Genomic DNA, 24,999 nt, shown 5'->3' with positions numbered 1-24,999 from the left:
ATTGGTATGGATGATATTCCATAATTGCAACAGCATTTTAATCCATAGTTATCAACTGGGAAATTCCAAAGTGTCTCCAGATATGACAACTAGATTCGCAACAAAACCTTCATCTACTGTAAGTGCTGTTCTTCCTTTACGTACATATTTATGTTTTCTTGTATGAAGTTCATCATACTAATCTGTACTTTAAGAAGTAGGATGCTAAGCAGAACACATACCCTAGGAAAACAATCCCTTGCTTCTCTTCTGCACCCATAGGCAGATTTGCTTCTTTTAATAAGTGAAGTTCAAATAATTATTTAAAATTAATTCAGCTGCCAGCAACCTGCTTTCACTAGAAACACCATACAAAAGCATCTAATGACTACTGTCATTAGTAAAACAAATACAGCAGCTGCATGTTAAAAGAAAATGTAGATTTACTTAATATGAGAGTTTGCCAAAGCAGATGTTGCAGGTGGGGAGAGCTCCGGGCCTGCTTCTAGAACTACAAATCTTCACATCTGTCCCAATCTTGTGGTAGCTGTCCTGCAATCTCCCAACATACAGCTGCCTCTGCTGGAGGCAGACATCCAGCCCAGCCTCTATGAGGGAAACCGAGGAAGCACATATATATGTATTCTGAAATCATCTCAGAGAACTTCTACATTAAATGAAAGCCCATACAAACCCCACATGATTGTGGGGGGTTTTTTTAAGCATCACAAACTCCCTGTTCATTTAGCCTAGGAAGGCTGATTTTAGAACTGCTCTTTTCCAGTCACAATAGTAGAATGGGTTGGAAAGGGTCTCCACAAAAAGGAATAGAAAGACAGAGCTGATAACCAGGACCACATCTAATACACCTGCAAGTGTACTTGAAAAAACAGCTCTGAAGAACAGATTATCTCAAAAGTTTCCATTCGTAAAATCCCTACAGTTTAGGGTTGGAGCTCATTATTGGGACTCAAGGAGCTAATTATGATACAAATTAAGAAAAATAATTAGCAACTGACAAAGGAAAGTTTTCAGCAAAACATGCTTTACAAACATGCTTTAGATGCTTCAGAAACATCTTTTCATCTTTTATAATCAAACTGATTACCTTTGTAAGCAAGTTCTTTTACACAGAGGTAATTGCCTTTAACTCCCTTTAAAAACTACACATGGTGCAAATACTCCCCAAAAGAATAAAATAGAAACAGAAAATGGAAATTTTAATGAAGGAGTGATTGAAAAATGAACAGAAACAAGAAAATTGCAATGGAATAACATTCAGAATGCACACTCCAGTAGACTATGTTTTGGTAAATAAACTAGTGAATTCACAGTATCATAAACTACCTTTCTGTCACATGTTCAGGCAAGGAAAAGGCACTACTTCATTATACTGTAAGACCAGCAGTAACCCAAATCCTTGGAACTCATAAGCAAAGTTTCAGAGAAGAATATGAGGGAGTGGCAAATGCATGCTTTGGATTTACTTCATCTCCTTTCCCTCCTGTCAGATTGAAGGCCCTGTTTCATATTTTCACAACTGCCATTTGATTATGTATTACTTTGTAATGAGTTAGAACCTAATAATCTCTCAATCACATAGATTGAATTCTAATGTGAATTCAATTTCTGAAGAAAGAAGAAAAAAACAGAGAAGGCACATTTTTGCTTTTACATTACTCTAACAGAGAACCATTCTTTGCCAAGTATGAAATTTCAGTCCACCACCTGGAGTTTCACATCCTTTCAGTGTTCACAGAAAGAGCATGTTCATACAGAAAGCCACAAAAGTTAAGCTACTATAACTATAAGTTTAATAAGCCATTTTGCATTGCTCCCAATACTGCCTGTAGTAGCCATAAAGACTCCCAACCCATTTTCTAAGTAATTTATTTCACACCATAGATCTGTTTAGTTTATTGGAAAATGCAATGAATTTTTATCAGGAAAAAACATAAGGACTAAAAGCATAGTCCATGTTTATATTTTTCCCTTTTAACAAACTAACTAAACCATATTAGAAGGGGTCCAGCGATGCTATGTCTTTTCACATCTTCTTTTAAAGTTTTCTTCTAATTGCAGATTTTTAGAGCTTTCTGGTTATGGAACTCTATTTTATTTCCTCTCAGAAGAAATTTATGTTAATACAACCACCATGAATTCAGTTCTTTGGATATGAAAATTAGACCAAGCAAGGATCACCACATTTTAAACATAACTCCATAGCTTTCAGTTGCACGTCCATTCAAAAGGGTAACTTCAAATTGTGTTTATCATATAAAATACTACAAAACTGGAGACACAGCATAAAGCCTATAAAAGATGACACCCAAATAAAAATATCAGTAGTTCTCCTATTTCTAGCATTATTTTAGATTAATTACAATATTAAAAGATAAGCAATAGACTAAAAAGACAGGAAAATCCCAATTATATACAAAATTACAACAGATCACCCCATAGAACTGCACCTGCAGAAAGCACGCCCCGCTTAGCTGCATGTTACATTTTCTTCAGCAAGTCTGGCTCAAGAACCTCTCACCTCTCTTTGTCCTTTTCTAACTTCTCATTCTCACATTAATTCCCCCAGTTGTGCTAATACTATTTTCAATGCTACACCATAAAGCATAAAATTAGTCATCACTTTCCCCATGGTCACATCTAACTATACCTAAAGAAAGTACTTCCATGTACCCTCTTCTTGGAGACAGTCAAAAAAATCCTCTTCTCCCCTGCAAATACTTGTTCTTGCCTTCACAATCCAGTTTACTGTTTTCTCCCAGCATGGCAGTAGGAGCTAGACCTGGCTCATCCCCTAGTAGCCTCATAGGCACAGAAGAACAAATAGGACCTCCTGCACGGGCAAGACTACTTACAACCAGTCAACTTTTGATCCCAGTGAAAAGAGAGCCCCGTCTACCCAAAGGTCCTATTAACTTTGAGTCCACAACCCACTACAAATGCCTTGACCTGTCTTTATACCACTTCCAACACCTCACCTACACCCTCAAGTTCTCCCTCCTGGATCTATCCAATAAAATTGAATTTTGCCTATGTGCAACAGGTTAAAACTAAACCATAAAAAGCTCACATGGAAGATATTATACCACTTGAAGTCTCCAAGGACTTTTGGAGTCTCCAAGACTCCATTCCTTTTAAGTGTCTTCATTGCCTGTAAATGGCTTGCAGTTGGCCTGAAATCATATCACTTTTATAGGGTTTAAGTTAAGGCTTATGACTAAGATTCATGGCAGCCTGAAAAATGGGACAGTCAACTATCTATTAGTTCAAAAATTCTAATTACAAAAGAATTCTCAACAAAGCACACAAAACATTGTATTATTCCCTGCCCAACAACTACAACAAAATATCCATGGCTGAAGAGCACAACAAATCATAAAGCAACTTTTACTCAAGAGATTGAAACAAACATTCTAGAGGAAGAAAAGGTAGAACAGAGAGAAAGAAATAATGTAAAGTGGGAGACATTTTGAAAGGTCACTGGTAACCCTAACTATAAACAATAATCCAAACATGTTTTTCTATTGAACAGAGAACTGACCATCCAAAACAGAGCAACAGGTACCCCATCACATTGTTGGTTTAAAAATATTATTTCAGTGATGCACAGGAGTCTGAGTGGGGGTTTAGGAAAATATAGTTTTACAGGTTTTTATATTTGGCTTTTTTTGCCTCTTCTCCATAATGGAATTCTGCAGTTTCCTTGCGTTGGGATTCTTTTATCTTACAATAAAAGTACCCAGTCCTAGTGGTCTAATTTTGCTCTTTCAGCCATACAGCACACATTACAAAGAAAAGAACCTGGGGCCCACACTGCAGAGTGGTTTGCCTCAGACATATCAATTCCCTTCTCTCAGGAAAGACAAAATAATTATGTTCCCTTTTATCAATTTCTACTTTTCTTTGGATTACTTAGGAGGTTTACCTTTACCTCAAGGACTGAATTCAGAATCTTGAATAAAAATACCAATTTCAAGAGCAAATAAAACTCTGTTCACTTATACATACAGCTCTAAGTATTCTTTTCAGATGCTCACTTGCGGTTAGATAATAGTGGCTTCAAGGTATGCCTACACTGTGCAGTGCAGTGCCAAGTAAATGCCTAAGCTAAGTTTCTCAAGAAACAGATTTAAATAGCTCAGGCATAGCATTGCATTGGTGTGGTTATTCTGTTTCCAGCTGAATTTGAGATATTAAACCTCCACTGCAAATTCAGTGCTGGACAAAGTTATCTGACCAGTCAGAAAAATTCATTTCTGCATCAGTCAGAAGATGCAGCACTATGACTGATGCTTCAAGAGATCCCAAAGCATTTATAAGGGTGCATTTAAAAGGGCATCAATAAAGAGATGTCAATCTAAGCGCCAACAAAATAGACTCTCATGACAATGAAACTTCCCTTTGAAATTTTTTACACAGGCTTACATAGTGATCAATACATTGTAAGAAAAGGCCTATGCAGTTTTTGATTTTCCACAGTTAGGGAATGACTGTGTAGTTAGAAAATAGTGTACATATTCTGCTTCCAAAAATTAATGGCAAGATCCATGGTATGCTAGAGATCTGTCCAGCTTACATTAAACAAATGCTGCATCTGTGTGATGCAAGGGTTCGGAACGGGGGAGAAATTGGACCACGTACATATTTATTAGATTTTTTAGCTATCTTTACAACAAAACATAGTCTTAAGTTTATTTTTTTTCCTACAGCAATGCACAGCGCAAAGATATTTGTTACAGTAGTAGAAAGTTCTGGACAGAGACCTACAGTATATTAACATAAGCCCTGGCTTTCAAGAAATGTTCAGTGAGTTACCAAAGTACAGATAGCCAAAATGTACATTTAAATACCTTGCTAAAGTACATCTTTCCAACTGTATTTGGCACATATATTAGTACTACATCATGTGAAGCTCTCTTTAAACAAATTAGAAAAGAAACAGTTGGCACCTGTATCGAATAGTTTCTTATTTTTAATTAAAGCATAAAACCGGTAGACATTACATTCAGTTTTTTCAAGGTCAGACAAGAGGAAGTCACTCACTGTCCCAGTCTAAAAATAACCAGCAAAGACATACTGAGCAGTGTTTAAACTGAACAAGTCTTAGGAGAACGTATGTAGTCTTTCAAACTACAGCCCACATTACAGCAATTATTTAATACTACCTTTACTTTTTAAAATCCTTTCTTTACTCATAGCACTTGAAACTGACAAACTTTTTTCTGAACAACTTCAAGCACCTTTTTTAAAATTGGTGTAAAAAAAAAATGCCAAACTTTGTGGAGAATATTTACAAAACCATTACCAAATGTATGCACTACGCTTAGATCTTTACTAGGCAGACATATTGCCTTTGTTTTTTCAGCATTCGGAAACAAATGCAGGAGAGCACAATATTGGAGACAGACAGTCTTTTTGGACTAGCACAGAAAATTGGTGTTTGAAGTTCCAAGTGCTGCTCCACAGTGACAACTCTCTCACATTGTCCCATCACAGTTTCAGCCCGTTAAATTCTGCTTGAGTGACAACAAGCTACTAGTAATAAGATTCTTTGTAGTGAAGAAATATATTTGTTATCAGAAACTGGAATGAAAGGACCTACTCTGTGCAAAAGTAATAGTTTAAGACTTATCCAATACAGCAGTAAAGGAGTCATAAGATCATGCCTCTTCCAGAAACTGTCACATCCTTTCAAGTACACATTTTATTCAGAACATAATTATTTTTTAAAACAGCTTTTCTTAGCAATTGTGTTCGGAAGGGTCAGCTCAATTCAAACATCATACGTAAACAAAATGCATGTTAAAAAAACCCTACCTATAGGTATCAATGTGAGTGATAGAATGCGAACTCTCCTCAAGTAACTGAATTAGAATCTTTCAATTTAAATTAATCAAAAGCAAGAGATCAAGCAAAAACTTTAAATAACTGCTACAGTATTGTAATAGTATTTCACAGTTAAAACCCAACATTATTTCATTAAACACTCACATAAAACGCATATTTACTTTAAAACGGGAAATGCCCAAAAGAACGGGAAATACCAAAGTATATTGCAGTCTACTTGATAACACAAAAAAGTAAATCATCACTGCTCACTAGGAAGCAGGGCAATAAAGTTATAAATATCTTATTACAGCTTGATAGTAAATTTGTATGGTAAAATCTACTTCAGATAGTACTACAGTCTTCTGACCACTCTTCATATAGGTTTCTTTCAGGAACATAACTAATTGTAAACATAGCTCAGTATCAAGCAAATAGGCAGAAATCAATAGCGAATCAGAGAGGTGCAAAGAAGCAAATACCAACAAGGCTTACTACGAACCATTTACATAAAAATTCCACAGTTAATCTCCTCATAAATATGGAGTAAGTATAACCAAACAAGTATGAAATTTAGTTATGAGTGGATATCTAAAAAGAAAAATAGAATCTTGATGTATGCAGCTTTAAATCACTGTATTCATTTTGAAATTCTGTCTGGTGCAACACATCAAAGTGATTTAAAAAACAAAATAAAGTTTGTTGAGTAAGAATAGGCTTGCAGCATAATTCGAGGCTCAAGCATGGGCTCTGATGAACAGCTGTAGGGAAAAAAAGTTCTCAAAGGCAATGACCACCACAAATATGTTTTTCGCTATTGTAACACACCATAGGAAAAGCAGCAGCCTCTTAAATAATTGGATTCTACATTATACAATAATTAAACACCCTTCACATCGGAAAATGTCCTGTATTTCTAAATCTACCTAATACTCACTTTTCCCTATTCAGCATCTTTCCCATGATTATATGTATAAACACTAAGAAAAATGCCTTAGCCACAATTCAGTTGGTTATGAGTAGACTGTAGTATCTAATTAAGATGGGTCATTACTGCAAAGAGACACCACTGAAGATTAACTGAATGATACAATATACGGCATTAACTCAATTGACAGCAATATTTTCTTTGGGTCTAGAACAAGGTAATATCCTATGCAAGAGTTAAAATGGTTTGATCCACTCTGTCATCTCAAAGAATGTCTCTTATTAATGCAACAGACATGCCTGCCAGGGTTTTATCATTACCAGAATCAATGCTGCTAAAGGTGCTATATTTCAGATGTGATCTAACACTCAGGTTCTATTTTTGTTCACTGTGGAGCCCTTTTTACAAGAAAGAAGGTAATAGCACTGCAGACTTGGCCACCAACTTTTTATTACAATTTCTATTGAAGAGTTTCCTTCTTTCCTGTCATGCCATATTGTTGAGCTCAGTTCAGGGATACTCACATTTTTGACTCGCTCTGCAGTGGCCATATAATTCCTATAAATAGGACTTGATCCTGAAGGTCCTACTCATAGATGTAAATGTATGTAAGTGATGAGACTGGTACTGTCTAATAATATTGTAAAACACACAGACATTATAGAACTGTAACATATTATTATAAAATATTTACATACTCAAAGACTCCAAAACAATAGGATTTCCTTACTATATTTCCCTCCCACACTTGCAAGCAAAGCAAATTAACGTATCATCATACTTCATACTTTTCATCTAACATCAGCTCTTTAATAGAGTTTATAAAACACAACAAAACCAAGCAATCTTAGCAATAAGTTAGAATAAGTGCAAAATAAGCTCGTTACTAAAACCATGTGACATATGGAATGACTCTTCCAATAATTAGAGGCTTAATATGTTTGCCATTTAAAAATCAAAATCAACTGACATGATAGGCTATCAACCTGGAACTTGATATCGCACTGGTGAAATAAAAGGGAAATTCCTTTCACTTTTGAGAATCTGAAAACCAAGGCTCTGAATGGGCGAGGCCTTGGAGATACTACTGTATTCAGCATGTTACCATTATTCCCTGTTAACCCAGGTCCAGTTTCTAAAACCTAAGAAATGAGAACGGATGGATCTTCAGTTTGTAATTTTGTTTTGTTATACATTGTAAAGCACTGTTTCTTCAGGGAAGTGGAGTAACTACAGTAACCCCTAATTTTCTATCAGAGTAACTGTGGTACATGACAGTGGAGCAGCCATGCAGCTCCTCCCATTGACCCAGAAGCTTCTGTTTTCAAAGTTAATAGCTATTAAGATGATTACTTTAAGTATTTTAACATCTTAAATGTTATAGTAAAACTGTATTTATTTTATTCTTAAAAGTCTTCCACGGAACATACCAGTTAAAGCATAACATATTTGAACACTGTAATAAATTCAAGTTAGGCTGTGGAAGTAATATGTTTACAGTCCTTTCATGTGTCAATAAATGTACAATCACTATTCAAAAACAAAGATTCTGAACTCATAGTACTTATAAACAGTCTATTCATTTGAGATCAAGAACTGCTTTTTATTTAACTTCAAACACTTAATCTAGTACCCCTTCCCCTGCCTTCCTGTTCTACTTCTTAAGTTTAAAGCCTCATTCAGCCCCACTGAAACTGAAGGGAGTTTTACAATTAGTGTCCTGAACCTCATCCCCATTTCTCTAACAACTGTTCTCTTCATTTACCTCCTGTTAATGTCCAGCCTCTATGTCCTTATACTTCTGTTTCTTCACATAGGTTTCACCTACATTTGCCTCTGCCTATTTCCTCTGCATTGTCATTTCTCTCTTTAGAAAAAGCTTAATGAAAGTGAATGTATACAAGGGTTTGAATAATCTCGTGATGTGAGGATAGGGGAAGAGATTAGACAAATGGTTTTCAATCCTTTTTTGGATTCTCTGAGCCCTACAATGTTTTCCTTTAGAGGCAGTATCCAGCAACAAATATAAATCTACTGATAATACGGTGGTTTGAGGATTTTGTTATTAATCAACTTACATGGGCCTCTCAAGAACAGTCTGTGGAGTCCCAAATGCTCCTATATCAAAGGTTAAACACAGCTCAAGATCTAGTTCAGTCATGGAAGGGACTTCTCTATAATTCTGTGATGCATCCATCTTATGTGAAGTAATGTTACACTGTTTACATGTTCAACGACATCATAAAGCACTAAATCACAAGGAACTTTGTATTTCCACGCTGATGCATAAATTAAAAATTTTCTACTATAAATAAACTAACAATGACTTATTTGTAACAAACAAGAAAAACTTTCCTAAAAACCCATATGTATGAAATTTACATTTCAAAGAAATTTCAAGCAATTGCTAATAAATCCCATTTAGACTAATGTTTTTAAGAAACTTATTTGTACAAAAAAAAAACCTTGAAAAATAATTCTTAATTAAACACAGAATCTCGATTATCCCAGCTCCAGCCCCTAATAACCTCAAGCCATAAAAAAGCGTCAGCATAAAGAATGAGGTTCATTTCCATGTTCCAGAACAAGAAAAAAAAATATTGCTAGCACTTGCATATAGCTGAGCCTATGCCTTTAAACAAGATATGGGACAACCTCTGTCAGGTGCTGTACTTGTGTTATAGACTCCATGTTCAACAGTTACTATACAATTTGAATCACTGGGTTTGGGTGACAGGTGCAGTTGGGGGCAGGTTTTAGTTTTTAAAAGAATAAACTCTTGGAAAACATTCAGGATTTATCAAAGTTAATTCAAGATCTTATCAGCAAGATCACTGGCCAAAAGCTTTAGACACTTATTAAAAATACCTCTGCAAAGAGTCAGCTAGAAAACACCACTTTATATTATTTTAATCTATTATTTTAAATGCAGGCAGCATAAACATCCAGTGAGCAGACAGCAAAACCCTTATCTACCTCCCGACAAGCTGATAACTTTACCACCAGGCTACAGCTGTGTTTTCTCTCTACCTTTTTTTGTATTTCCTTCTCTCAGGCTCAACAGGAGAAATGCAAGATAGCTCCCATCTCAGCTTTCCTAGAAGACTAATTCAAGAGAAAGCAAGGTCTAGCATGAAATGACAGCAGCAGATGCGTAACTGCTCAGCCTGTCTCGCATAATTTGCAAGCATAAATGCCAAGCCAGACAACACTAACAAAGTTATAGCTTTTCATACTTCCAAGTAAATCTGTACTCTGTCACAGCACCTTATAGGGAGGGAACGGTTTCTTTCAAACTAACCCTAGAATTCACACCTCCTTCCTGAAAAGGCATTGTAACTACCAGAAAAGGACCTCCCAAACTCTCCATGAAACCACAATAAAGCAGCCTACAGAAGCATACTAAACAAAAGTTTTCAGCAGAACTAAATTTTAAACAAGTGACTTGTGGTGGTTCTCAAGATGTACTGGGTTATGCTATCATTCACAACGATACACGAAGCAGAAGTTTGTACAAAAGTGGTGATTTAGACACCTTAAGCTAAAGTAATTTCAGGCTCTGGACTCCAGTATCAAATAAACACCTGAATCAGGGACGCCATTAGATGCCCAGATCTAAAAGAATAAAGCAATTTCTGACGTGTCTCATCTTAAAGTATTCTTTTATCAGCCCCCTTGGGAGTCTCCCCTTTCTGCAGAATGACTAAAGTAAACTCTACTTTAAGCATTTCACTTCCCCCATGTATTATTCACAGAGGTTACACACCGAAGTCCCTTTGTACATGTGGATCCCAAACTTTATTACTATCTGAAAACCATCATAAAACCTTCTGGAATTTAAAATAAAAGGAGTACCTTGGCCTATTTCAAACACTTGGCCCTACAGCCACTTGATGTACTGATCCTGAGGAAGGTCAGATAAAGCTCATTTTTTTCTTATTTAGGATATTCATGACTACAGGCAAGGTCACACAAATTTATCTTCAAGTTTTTAACTTACAGAAAAGATTGAGTAAGCAAGTGATAAACAACAGGAAAAACTGTTTATAAGTATCTCACTGCTGAAGACCAACACTATCAAGTGGCAGCAATGAAAGTGTTTTAACAAGATTCTTATTGCCAACAATATGACAAATTAAGTCTCCCAGACTACAAAATAGTAGTAAGACAAAAAATAACGTAGCCAGTATGTCAGCTTCAGATATATTAGAAATACTTAAATACACATGAACCTAGTAAAATTCTGTCCTGAAAAGACATCTTAACTGTGAGGGGTTGGGTAATCTTTTTGGATTAGGAACTCACTTACCCAGATTTCAAGTCTGTAATCCGTAAACAGTTAGTAGCATCCAGTCCCACTTTTCCATTTCTGACCACACTGGAAATGAAGGGCGAGAGCGCTGGAGAAATTCTGTTCAAGGCAACTTCAGGTGACATTTTAGTACGTTCCTCTTTCCTTTGGTCTTGAGCTGCACAGAGATGGTAAGGGGGGAAATAAAATTAAAAAACATCCTACTTGTTTGATGTAAATTCACATGCACTCTGCAAACATCAGAAGAAAGCAAGCTAAGCACGCAAAGGATCAGGAATGTAGAGTAAGTGAAGTGTGCATGGGTTTATAAAGAAAAAATAAATACAGGTAATTTTTTTTCTCCTGCCTCTGCAACTTTCAATGAAGCCCATTTATTCAATGTCAACATAAAAACTGACTTATGTCCTAGACTCCTTTAGTTAAGATCCTATCCCTACAAGAAAGGGAAGTAAAACTGAGGGCCATTCTGACACTTCACAGCCTAGCCCATCTTGTGAGCATTTCCATTAAGAGTGTATAATTGACAAGACACATTTGTTCTGCTTCCACTGAAATCAATGGGACTTACATTACTGATTGCAATGGGACCGAAGGTTTGATTATTGCTCCATATTCTCTTTTGTAATTTGTAATACCACTAGTGTAACCATTATCAGCATTACTTTTACATTACTTCATTAGGTAGCTATTTACAGCATTTCACGATGCCTTTTAAAGGCTAACACAGCTTTTCTTTCAGTGGTATCACCATACTCTTTGAAAGGTACCTTCATTCACAAAAAAAAAATCAGGAAGCTGATGTATACACGTTTTAAGCTTTTTCAGAAGTGCTTGCAATTGGGTGACCCTATGCTAAATCAGTTAGGCCACTAAGTTAACACACTTTAAGAACCTGCTGCTTTTTAGCTGAAATGCAGAAACTGATCATGCACACATTTTAACTCATTGCACCACAAAAAGGCTAGAATGGACAAACAACTCTGGTAGGAAAAGTGAAAAAAAAGAAAGGTAAGTAACCTATTAAAAAGTTAACATATTTGATCATATTTTTAGGCACAGTTTCATCTGAAAATTAACTGAAGCTGACATTTTTAGAAAACAAAGCCGTAAATTACTTAAGGTAACATAAACATGCCTCTGACAAGTGGGGCAGAAGAGCTCATACTTAAACTTGCTTACTTCCTTACAAAATGCCACGTGGACTGCTGTATTTGTGTTCTATAAAGAGGGTGTGAACAACTCATGGCGGTAGTTGCAGTTTTCTGTTGTTTCTAACACTCACTTCACAAGCATTAGTTATAACCAATGGATATGCTACAAACTGATTAATTCCCTGTAACTGGTAGCAACACTGAAGTTATACATTTTGTTCTCATGAAAGTCATTCACCTTTGAGTAGCATGAAGCAATGGTCAAGAAGGAGTATTTATCCTAGCTATTCAGAATGTATCTGAATAAAGCAAAGGCCAGGCACTTTAAGGCAAACAAAAAAAACTAATAAAGACTTCCTAAAAATAGTACTTATCTTTAATACACTGGTTCTTACATTTTATGACAGCAAGGAAGCTGAAGGCTAAATACCCATGTCCTAACATATAACATGTTGTCTTCACATACATGATTTGCCGTAATTGACAATGGGCAATAACTTCAGTTTGCTTAGCAAACACCTGCAGCAATTTAAGATGCTACCTCCTCTGTTACTTTTCTACCAAAAATTTCTGCCTACTCACCTTTATTCTTCCCCAGAGGCACTGAAAGAACACAAGTCCATGCTTGACCTATTTCAACGCAGAGTCCAATGGCTTAGATTGAACCGCTAATAAAAGTGAGTTTAAACTAAAATGGTACTTTGCACAAGAGTGGCTAAAACAAGGCACATATTTCAGTCATCCCAGCTCTACTATAGGGAAAAGTAATTTCAAGCAGAGGGGCAGCTGGACTGATGAAGGTAAGAACTTCGTAAACCATGAAAAACATGCTGAAAAGCAAGCTATCTTTCTAGTCATCTTAAAGGTATACGCAAAGATCTCAGAGTTGGTTCTGATAATGGCACATTTTAAGGGGACTGTAAGAGATATGAGGGTAGAATTGTGAGATATAAGAGAAGTCTCACAAGACATACACTTGGTGATCAAAGTTGAACAGATGTACCTTCCAAAATGAACCGCAAGATGAGATCCCTTACCTTTTTGTTACTACAATATGTAGATATTGTCAAAACAAGATATAAGTGACTGCTATCCACTTTTCCTGGTTTTACTGCATCATTGCTTTAAGATCCACAATACCTTCAACATAACAAGCCACATACACAATACTTCAAGGGTCACTATCGATTAAACTCACTGATTTATTTTGTAAACAAAGGTCTTTACAAACTATAACACAATAAGTAACATTTTCATAAGTTTGAGTTGTCATATACATGTTTTTCCGCAGCTTAATTTTCCCACAGTACCGGAAACAACACAAACTCACTCAAGGGAATTAACAAAAAACAAAATTCACTATACCGTTTCCCTTCCAAAACAAAACATTTGAAAGAAGTAAACAAACTAATAGTTGAACCCTTTTAGATTCAGCTGCCTACCATAACAACTTCAGGCAAACATAACATACGCTTCACAGCAACTGTAAAAGCCCAGACACTGCTTTGGGCACCAGAGAACGTGTCGGGACGCAAGATACTCTGTTCCTCCACCACCAGCAATAACATTACAGGCGTTCAGTGAAGCTGCAAGAAGGCAGAGGCGAATACTGCGATGGAGGCCTTGAAGCACGAGGGAACCTCTCCTGTCTAACCCTCTGGGCTTGGCTGTCGGCAATCTGGTTTTGTGATTTTCACTTTGAGGGTGGCGGTCACGGGTGTCTGGGCGTGGGGAAACGAGGGGACCCCACGGCCACCTCCACCTCCTGCCACCGCACCGGAACGCATCCCCGCCAGCCTGCAACGCAACCTGTGACGTTGATCTGCGGAGCTCCGAATAAACCCCCAAACTCCCTCAGCCTCGGCACGACAGAACGCACGCTGGACTGACCCCTGCCCAGCCCCGCTCCCTCCCCCGCCGCCCCCCGCCTCGGCGAGGCTCCCCAGGCCACGTGCCGACACTACGAGCCGCGGCAGCCTCGTGCACAGGCGGCGGGCCCCGCCACCCCAGGCGCTGCGTGCCGCGCCGCGCCGCCCCGCCCCGCCACGGCGGCGGCGCCCGGGAGCGGGCCGGGCCACGGCCGGGCGGTGCTTAGGCCAGTCGTCGCCCTGGGCCGTACCGGCCCCCGTGCCGCCTCCCAGCCAGCTCCGCCGAGCCGGGCCTGCAGCCTCCGGCGCCGGGTCCCCGCTCGCCCCGAGACTGGTGGAGGAGGCGGACGCGGGGGCGAGGGCCGGGGCAGAAGCAAGCCAGCCAGCCAGCCAGCCCGCCCGCCCTCCGCGCCGCTCCCCCGGGGCTGGCAGGGGCGCTGACTCCCTCCCGCCCAGTGCCCGGCCCGGTCCAGGCCCCGCCATACCTACGGCGGCCGGAACACAGCCGCTTAGCAACGGCCGCGGACACACGCACGTCCGTCCACCCGCGCCCGGCGTGCGCGCCCCCGCTCCCGCCCCGCCACGCGGCGTGCGCGCCTCCGCCGCCGCCGCCGCCGCCGCTCCTCGGGCCGGAGGGGTCTTCGCTGGCCTCCATATTGGCGGCCGCCGCAGTGCCTGGCGGGCCGTCCCGCCGCGCAGGCGTGGGTCTGCGGTTCCGTCGCGGCCGAAGCGGGGTGGGGGAGAGGGCGAGGAGGGAGGGGGCGGCCCTGCCAGCAGGCGTTCGCCAGGGGCACCCCTCCCGGCCGAAGGCCCCTGCGGGCCGGCCGCCGCCACCTCCTCCCTCGCCCGTCGCCCGTGGCAACAGGGGAAGCCGCCGCGACGGCGGCGGCGGGGCCTGGCGCGAAGGCCGGGTCCAGGGTTCAAGGCCTGAGCAGCGCCTTGGCTAGGCTGTGGGGCCTGCGGCTGCCCCGTGCCCTGGCGCCATGGCCGCTGATGTGGTGGTTGTGGGATCCTGTATGACCGATCTGGTCAGGTTAGTACCCGGGGGGGGCTCCCGCAGGCCGGCAGCCGACTTCCTGCCCTCGCCGGACGGAGGGGCCCCGAGGTCGAGGGAGCGCGGGGCGTCTCGGTGCCCGGGGCGGAGCGGAGGCTGCCTGCGCCTCCCAAGGGCAGGCTGGGCCGGGATGCACCCCGACCCGGGTGTCAGGTCTCTCTCCAGGCCTGGAGAGGAGAAGCGGGGTCGGCGCCGGGTGCGGCGGCGAGGAGCTCTCGGCCCTGGGCGGAGGGCACCGAGGCGAGGAGTTGGCTGCGGCAGGGGCAGGGGGAAGGAGCAGAACCGCCCGTGGGGGTGGCTGGGCCCGGGTGATGTCAGCCCTGCAAATAATACTTTGAAAGAAGGCTGTGGGAACGGGGAGAAGTTTGAACGTGTTGTCTGCTGGAGCTTTGATCAGCTGTCTTTAACTTTAGGGAGAAGAGAGACTTGGGTTTGTGTTTTCATCTGTGCTAGGTGGCTCGGCATTAGCCTTGCTAGAAAAGCAGCATTTCATAGTAACCCACATGGGAAATCGTGAACTCTGATACTCTTTATCAGCAGAGGAGTTTGAAACGATTTTATGAAGGTGAATAAAGCTGGTCAACTGTAACATGTTTTCAGTTCAAAGCACTTGTCTCCACTAGAAAAGCAAGAAAGCAAGCTTAATATTGCAAAAAAAACAAAGTTAGCTCCATGAAAAAAGTAGGTTCTAAGTTGACTGCTTGCAGACAACATTTTATGTGACACTTTGAAAGAACAGAGAGAAGGCCTTCCTTCATATCCAAATAGCTCAAGAAGTGGAAATAGGAAACCCTCAAAAATTTAGCACCTCTGTACCCCAAAGCTGGTGTTTAAGTTATTAAATCCTTTTTTAAAGGAATGTCCTGATTCCTTTTTATTCATTTTGCTTTTAGAACTAGGTACTCGGGTCTCATTGCCCCTTTTTTTTTTTTTTTTTTTTTTTTTAAATACATTGGTAAGGTTTGGAAACTTCTTTTAAAGTACAGAAGTTCATGAAAACTCTTGGTTCCAGCAGCCTGGGTTTTATAGTGAATACTAAATATCAGAAGAATTCAAGCAAAATTGCGAGAGTTGGCAACGATGCAAATACTAACCTAAACTGGCTGACCTTGTCAGCCGCAGTAAACTTTCAAATCAGTCTTTGATTTGCACTATTTTGAACACATCTGTTTTTAAACTATATATGCAGTCTTGGTTAAAATAGGATTTAAAAGTACATGTATCTGGACTGCATCAGCTTGTCCTGCTGGGAATTCTGCAGTAAAAAAAAACAATTCCTCAATCAGCAGACAATTATATCAAAGCCTGTGGGTCAAGAAAGTGTAGCATACATGATTAGAAGAATATGCTGAGGAGTAAGTACAGTTTAGGCGTAGAGATGTGTTGTAGAAATGATGAAAACCCTTAAATAATGATAGAACCTGTGTTAGAAAAATTTAATGCTTTACGTAATCTGCAGAACACACCAGCAGCTTTCCAAGAATAGTTGTCTTGTAAGTCAGAATAAGATCTCGTAGAACTGATCTTGACATTATGTGTGAATGAGCTATCAGATGCTTACGATGTTACATTGAAATATAAAACATGGTGCTCTAACCTGAAGACATTCTTTTTCCTGACTTTCTAAAACATGGGGGGAAAAATCATCCAAAAATCATCTACCAGTTTAAGCACTGCTGACAGCCACAGCTTTGGGCTTTTTCTTGACACTTAAACAAGCAAACAAAAAAGAAAACTCCAATTTTTTTGGTTGCATTTGATATGATAGAAATACAGTCATTTATTTGAAGCCATATTAACTGGCCATACTGTAACCAGAGATTAAACCATGGGTTGTAGCCATAGATGCTGTTAGACTGAGATTAAGTGAATTGTTGAAGAAAAGCCATTTCACTTTTAATTTAACTGAGAGGGTTTCTTAAATTGTACAAATGCTATCACAAGAATGTATCTGACTCATCATTACTCGCCTCTACTTTAAGGAGCAGTGAAGGGCTTTTTATTATTGATAAGCTAATTTGCTTCAACTGAAAAAGAAGGGACAGCCTCATTCTTTCTGCTACTAGCACAGGAGTTCAGGCACTTAATAAGAAAAAGAGTCTGTTTAGCTGGCAACAGCTCAATCTGACTGAAATCTCCATGTAGTACCCATGTAGACATAGTTTAAATATATATCCTGTGTTACAAAAATCCTAGTAAATTACTGTAAAGTACTAAACTGTAGGCTGGGATGTGCCTAGGTGGAGAGCAAAGCTATGAAATAAGGAACAATAAGCAAGCTTTATTAAATGTGGTAAAAACTGCCAAGTTAGGATTAGGATTGATGCCAGGAGCATATCTCTTGACTGTCTTTATATCCGGCATTTAGAGGGGGCTGTATATTCTAGGTTTACAGCTAGTGTTCATTTCAGCTGGGATGAAAGAGCATCAGGGTTTCGTGAGTTTGTCTGTCATTTATACTGATGTTTCAGTTTGTAAAAGGCATGGACAGCAGTGATGATGTTAAATGCCTGTCTGTCACCCATTTGGAGTAGACTGAATAAACTAAATTAGGAGTGAGAGTCACACAAAGGAGGTCAGACACATTTTTGGACACATTGTGTTTGATAGGCATATTCACCACTCAACACTAAAGCCTATCTTTCCTAGAAGATAATCATATTAATTGAGACTCTGCCAGAGCTAGACAATGCTATGTTATAACTCAAACTGATAACGTACTATGTTGGCCCTTTAAAATACATCTGGAAAGCTAGAAGCTCAGTGACAGACATTAAATGGTAAACATTCCCAGGTCTGTAGAGGCAAGGTACCAAAAATCAGAAAGATAAGCTTCAAGCTAGTAGTAGACATACAGTAGCCAGATTCACCACTAAAAAAAAGTTAGCACGTAATGTTTTTACTCAATACAGTAAACTAATGATTTAAAGAAGCGTAACTTCTGTGTGAAATGGAAATGTACAGTTTGAAATTTGCTTTGTCTTACATAATGACTGAGATGGAAAAGGATGGGGACCTTCTGTTGAAGACAGTATTCAGATGTAATTTGGGGAAATAATCAAATTCAGAAGAAAGGGTAGTGTGTCTTAGAATTCTTGTAAAGGGAAGGGGCCCAGTGGTTTGCTTTTAAAACACTTGTTCTCATTGGAAATTCTTTTCTCATTGTCCTGTGGCACTGCAGTGGCAGAATGTGGGTTTTCTAAAGTGAATTTAGTATAATCAAAACAACCTCACGTACATACATGCAGTAAACCACACTCTTTTGGCTTAATAGGACCAGGAAAAAAACATATTTGTGGTCACAGTCACAATCAACATTTCATTGGCAATAGCAGGCAATAGTAGTAGAAAACAAAATCAGCATTATTCTATATGATCTAGATATCAAACCAGACAGGAACCATCCATAGTCTTATTTAAATAGTTTCTGTTCTGACTCATATTTGCAGACTGGTCGTGGCATTGGCATTTTAATTCATATTAAATCAGGACAAGACTAAACATATAAACCAATGAGAGTCAGACACACTAAAACAATTAGAATAAACAGGAGAAACTTTGGCATGGCAACTGAAAACAGCAGAAGCAAAGAACAAAATGTAAGATGGAAAAACAGTCTTTGGATAGTCACAACAGCAACAGTTTTTCACTTTAACTCAAGAGAATGAGACCACAGTCCAAATACTGGAAAACTGTGTTTGTTAGGATGTTCAAAATTTGAAGTCTTGGTTTTCTGTGGACCTCTTTTCTTCCCTCAGGTTGCTTCATTCTCTGTAGGGAGTAGAACTAGAAGTTCTGCTTCCAGTCCCTTGTTCTAACAACCGTCGTTAATAATTATTACAAATACTAAACTGATTGATTGAAAGCATTCAGCAAGAGAAGAAAGACGTGGCAGAGAAAGCATTGAGCTACAAAGTAGTATGTTGCTAGACTGGAGTGGACAGTGGTGACAAATGCACATCCGAAATAAACATCTCAGAGTAGCCTGATGGACGCATCGAATCATGCTAACCGAGCACAATCTCTGCTTGTGCAAAATGGCAAAGGCATTTATCTCCATTAGTGACATTCTGCATCTTCCTCTTGAGTCTCTAGTGGTGGTTATTGTGAGCTGAAGTACTGAAGTAAATGGCTCATTGGAAATGTCCATGATCCAAAGCTATGTCTGTACTTTCTTTGTTAAAGTGCAATATTTGGGACAATAATTTCAGGCTTTTTTTGTGGGAATAGGGAAAGTAATTTTCTTATGTTTCTTTTGAGTGAGCAGAGAAAGTCTCACATATGACTTCATTTTCTTCTTTGCTTTGTTTCCAGGTCTTTCACGTGTGTATTTCCACCATTTCTCATGCATGCACAGTCACCAAGTTTTAATGTTTTTTCTTGCTTTAATGTTTTTTTCTGCTCTTCAGCTTCTCCTAGCAGCAGAGAAAAGTGTTCTAGAATCCTTCAAATCCATTTCATTTGTGTTTTTGTTTTTATCTGTAATGCTTCCCCTGCAGCAGCCACTCCTCATTCTAGTCAATCTGCCATTGCCAGCAGCATGGGAAAGCACAACTGTGAAGGAATACAAGCTTAGTCCAGTTGAGGAAATTAATCTTTTGGATCCAGAGAAAGGCATCAAGGCATGAGAGAATGTGTCATCTGTGAATTGTTTAGTTTATGTAATAGTGAAAAATCTGGGCTTGATTTCAGAGCCTGTACTATTCCCTTGTCTTCTTTGACCTAGAAAAGTTTGGGTGTATAGTAAACCCAAGATGCGCAGGCTCAGTGTTTTGTTGTTCTACCCTCATTTTAGAGTACCTAGATGTGGTTTAGAGAAACACCCCTTTGCCTTCTCTCGCCTGGCAGAAAGCAAGCTGTGTCTTGGGAGCCCAAAAAGAAAAACTGGATAAAAATCCAGTTAATGAAATCCTCAGTAATGGAATTCAGTAAGAAAATCGTGTTCTGTTCATGTACAGCTTTTGGGTATCTGTAATGACCCAGACACTGCTCATCTGATGTGAGGCCTGATCCAAGCTCATTCATGTCAGGAGAAGCCTTTCACTGCTGTAAACTGTCATTAAACCATCATCCTCCCGCAAAATCTGAGTGATCCGTTTATTTTAGGATGAGACACAGTTTAATGTTTTAGTGTGTTAAAAGTATTTGGTGTTATACTCCAGACCTGAAAAGCTTTCAACAAAGTTCCTCTAACAAAAAATGACAAAATAGTGAAGGGGGAAAAAGGAGGGAAAATGTTTGGTTGGGTGTTTCTTAAATTAACACAAAATAACTAGGGCAAAGCCACCAATGACTTTTTAACCCATTACAAAAGCTGCATTTGCAATGGAGATTATGAACCCCAAGCAAAAGTCAGTGCATTATTGATCCCAGCTGGCACTTTCTGAAAGAAACTGTTGTTTGTGCAACAGAGGATGCTGTGGGTCCTCTCTAAGAAGGACTGGTGGTGCTACAACACCTGTTCAACACTTGTCTTTGGCTCTTACCCATGAAAACTTTTTTTAGCCCTTCCCAAATGGAAATGTGGATGTTTTAAAAGTCTTAGGAAATATAAATGTGAAACTGGTCACACAATGTCTTTTAACTTAAGTACAACAAAAGTGTTGCTTTCTGGATTCTATTTCATTGAAACGTCCCTGCCCTTTCACTTGGTGTCTTCATTTTGTGTCCTAAGCTACTGTACTGTAACTAGGCACTGTTGTTCCTTCCAGAAGCAATTCCATTTCAGCAATAACTAATATGACTCTTGTTTTTTAGAATTCTTTATCTAGTTCAGTTTTAGTAGTATGTATTCAGTAGTGCTTTTGACCTAAAGAATAGCCCTTGTGGTACTACAGTCAGGCCTGTACTACATGAATGCCATAGCTGAAGTAATTTCTTTGGCTTCCCAGTAACCAAGAGGTAGCACTACTTGTCCTACTATGCATTTGGAAAACATTTTGGAGTTGGAGGAGGTGAAGAGGGGAAGTTTGCTTTGTAAAAAGATAGGAAAAAGATAAAGAGAAGTTGGAGGAAGGTCTTAAAAAGGGCAAAAATAATAGGGAAGACGTAAGGTTTTACTGCAGAAAGTGTGAAGAGTCTATGGAGTTGAGTTTGAGATAAAAGGCAGGGAAACTACTATCCTAACAGTGACAGCTATCCAGTGTCCCCCTGTTTTTCTGCTTCTGTTTCTGCCAGCTCTGGTTGCCTGTTTGCTTTTTGCACTTTTCTCCCATGGCTGCATGGCAAGGTTCAGGCAAAAGCTGTGGTTTAGCCTGCTGTCTTCTCCCAGCACCACCATTTTGGAAGATGGCACCTAGTAAGTCCTCTGTTACCTCCTCCTTCCCATGAATGAGTTCCCAGCTGTCTGCTTCTGTTCTTACCAGCTGCAGTGTCTGGTCTGTTTAAGTTTGTAAATTGCTTTGAGATCTTTCAAGATGAAAGGTTCTACTTAAGTGAGATCATTATCGCCTTCTACATTTCTCCACTCCCAGTTCGTGGCTCAAGCTTCTCGTCTCATCTCAGTTTGGGGTCCTGCACAGTACTCAACATTCCGAGCTCACAGCAACACAAAGCTTACACACAAATTTCAACTCCAGTCCTTGAGTTGTTTGACGCCTTTCAGAGTACTTCAGAGCTGAAGGTTAAATATATGTATTTTCCTGAGCCAATGCCAAAATACTTAGCATTTGCTGCACTGAGATGGTACTTATGCATTTGCGTTTGACTTCATGTTATTTTGTGTGCTTCAAGAGGCTGTATAGTTCTCTTCCTCCCACTTCTGAAGTACTTACTCATTCTAGGAAGCATTCCAGCTACAATGTTTTCTGTGATCCTACACTATTCTTATAGCTATACTTTGTTCATTTTCTTGTGGTTAAACTGTAAGCCTGTCAGGGCAGGGATTTCACTCGTGTCTGGTGTAGTGAACTTATGGAGTCGAACCCAGACAGAGTTCAGAGGGCTGTCTCTGTTCGAAGACTCATAGGCAGTAATACAGTGTTTGGACAGGAGAACCCCTTTTCTGTTCAGCTGCATGTCTAGCTATCATCTTCATCTTCCATATTTTAACTGATAGTAAGAGACTTTTTTCACTGTATAGTATCTCTGTGTCTTTATTCCCGATGTCATTCACATTCCAATGAAATTTCCCTCTTTCATACAAAAGTGAGGTCACCTTAAACCTGTGTTTATGATATTGCAGTCATTTCCATGGCAGTAGACTATGATATCATCAGTGGAGGATTATGCCTTTCCTATGTGTGTTAGCAATTAAAAATTATGGTTTGTGAGATAAAACTAGTGTTTACCAAGCTTTTAGGTTTAGTCCATATGAGGCAGGGAAACTATTGCTTAATTCTCTAGAGAGTTCACTTGGTAATGGAATAAATGAATCCAGAAACATTGTGATCCTAGCAGGTGATAAGTTTTTGGGGGTATATTTCCTAATGGGAGAGAAAATCAGCTACTCCATTTTGTGTTCTCTCGCCTGGTCTGAAACACCATGGTACTTATTGTTTTGTTATTCAGAGGTACTTAAATGCTTGACTTAAAGTATCACAATTTTCTAGGCTCATTAGACTGGCATTTTTCCCCTTTGGAGGTCAGTAAGCTATTATACACTACCCACAAAAGTAAAACAACCTGGTTATCAGTCTTTTCATCTTTTTAATGGGTGCCCTATTTGCCAGCTACCAGTAGCTGAATCTCTTTGTTGAACCTTCCTAAGTATGTACATGCTTTCTCCTGGGTTGGTGACAGCAGAGGCCAGTTTCAACACTGTGACAGCAAAAGAAAATGCATTCATTTAAAATGTAGTGTCCAGTGTTAAAACATTTGCTAATACTCCAAGAAGAAAATGGTGGATTCACAACATAATTTATTTCATCCCTTCAAATACTTAAGAATTTTTAAGCCAAGGAAGTAGAGTTTTCTAAATAAGAGTGAAGAGAAAGGGAAAAGAGATTAGATAAAAGTTTAAAGAGAAAGAACATCATCAGTCTAGGTATTGCAACACAAGACAAAATTTGTAGCCATTTTTTGGTAATGTAGTTTTAATTACAGAAATACACTACACCTGTGCACATTTCAGCCTGTCTGTTTTCCCATGTAACAGAAATGAACTCTCATAAAATATCTGTTTAAATAAAGTGGGTCAGAACATTAGAAAAAAATCTCAAAATGGTGTGCCTTAATTACATACAAGACTTGCATAAGTCCAGTTTCACAGAAAGCTAGGATGTGAAAAGGTTCTGCCTGAAATTATTGCCATGTTAGTAACTACAGTAGAAAGAAATTGCTTTTCCCATTGGCATTCATGGAAATGGAACTAAGCTGGAATGGAACAAAAGCCAGACAGAATTATTGTATGTAGTTTTTGGAGGCTGAGATTACTAATGCCATAATAGACCTGACCCATATTTACTGAGCGTAAAGTCAGGTGATGTTACAGCAACCTCCCGAGTGTGCAGCTTCCCTATCATTCTGCATTCCTGCTGAGCCTTCATCTGTCTCTGGTAAACCCAGAGTGACACTTCTGTTTGAAGAAAATGAAGGGTCAGGAAATAACATTATGATCAGCGAAGAGGCTGTTCGGATAAAAGCTTGTTTACTAATTGTCCAATATCAACATCAGGAGTAAGGGGTTTGTGTTCATTTCTGCTACAGAAAGATGCTTTATCTCAGCAATGCACAATAGCGTATGACCATGGCTTCACATTATAACATCCCTCTTTATAGATAGCACAACTGTTGCCTTTTGCTTTCTGTAGGGTTCTTAGACATCTGTGCAGTTCCAAGTAAATAGCATGCAAAACAGTGATACACTGGGCATTTGCATTGTCAGTACTTAGGGTAGTCCTTGGGCTTCTGCTGTATCCCAGTGATACAGACTGAATATTATGTTGTGTTATGAATGTACCTATAATTTCTTGCTCCAATGAAAACTCTTTTACTATGTAACTCCCACAGTTTTTTATTGTTTTGGTTATTGTCCCTGCTATTATTGGAAATTCTTTTTGACTTTAAAATAAAACATATCTTGCCTTTTCAGTCTGGAGGTGTTTTCCAGACAAGATTCACTACAGTCAAAAGGGGAAATTGTCTAAAGGAACTCCTTTGAAAATATTTGTCACAATGAACAGTTGTTAGGCACTATATTTTAAAACCGAACACTAAGACTATTGTATTTCCTCACCCTTTATGAGCCACAGAATGATATGTTTAATAGTTCTGTTCTGTTGCTAATGAATGACTTGCTATCTGTATTGTTAATGGAAATAAACATTTTCCTAGATGCATTTCTAGACATAAATATCTTCGAATGAATTTTAGTACTCCTGACAGTAAAGAGCTGCTGGCACAAATCAAAAGCTGCAATAAAAATCATACAGAGTCGATGGTAATAAATTTGTGTAAAAATACTCTGGGCAGGCGTATATATAATATTGCCTCTAGGAGCTGTCTGAGCTGTTCTTTCCATAGGACTTTACAGTAAGGGTTTTTTTGCTTGTTTTATATGGCTCCAGTTGTTAGCCTCTATATCAAGTTGCAGTAAGTTATTTGATGCTGATATCCCTGCTTTCTTCCAAGCCTAGTATCATATACTTTGAGCCTGAAGAAAATACAAAATTGTTTTTCAATAGTATGTTGCCCAAGTTGGTGCAGCTTTATAGAACACGTTGATCTTTGTGACAACTAATTATAAAATAAGAAGCTGATAATGTTCCCGAGTGTATCAATTGTGTGCTCTCTTCTGGGTTTTATTATTTCTTCTTTCCATTTCTGACTTTAGTCCATTTTTTCTCCTTTTTTCCTGTACTAGATCAATAGCATGTCATCCCTGAGCCATCTATGATTTCCCCTTTTTTGCCTCCAGCTCT

At 39.4% G+C, this 24,999-nt stretch overlaps 2 protein-coding genes across 4 annotated transcripts in view; one reads left to right on the top strand and one right to left on the bottom strand.

The window, feature by feature from the left end:
- The window catches only part of BABAM2 (BRISC and BRCA1 A complex member 2), a 178,975-nt gene extending 164,026 nt beyond the window's left edge, over positions 1-14,949 (bottom strand). Inside the window, exons 1-2 of one of the 2 annotated variants that reach the window (XR_007510127.1) lie at positions 14,571-14,666; positions 11,064-11,223 (exon numbers count right to left, since the gene is read on the bottom strand). Coding sequence is in view for 1 of the 2 variants with exons in the window: in XM_049833744.1 (XP_049689701.1) it covers positions 11,064-11,191 (128 nt within the window). In the remaining variant the exon portion in view is untranslated. Of the gene's footprint in view, positions 1-11,063; positions 11,224-14,570 lie in introns of both variants that reach the window. The other variant, XM_049833744.1, reaches the window with a different exon arrangement.
- RBKS (ribokinase) overlaps positions 14,845-24,999 on the top strand; it is a 70,297-nt gene continuing 60,142 nt past the window's right edge. For both annotated transcript variants that reach the window (XM_049833750.1, XM_049833749.1), the window contains exon 1: positions 14,845-15,118. In XM_049833750.1, the coding sequence (XP_049689707.1) occupies positions 15,069-15,118 (50 nt within the window). In that variant the 5' untranslated portion in view covers positions 14,845-15,068. The remainder of the gene's footprint in view (positions 15,119-24,999) is intronic.

This window comes from Accipiter gentilis, chromosome 30 (assembly GCF_929443795.1).
Source record: "Accipiter gentilis chromosome 30, bAccGen1.1, whole genome shotgun sequence".
NCBI classification, from domain to species: domain Eukaryota; kingdom Metazoa; phylum Chordata; class Aves; order Accipitriformes; family Accipitridae; genus Astur; species Astur gentilis.
Note: the sequence above shows the minus strand (reverse complement) of the source record. Positions and strands in the feature narration are given on the sequence as shown.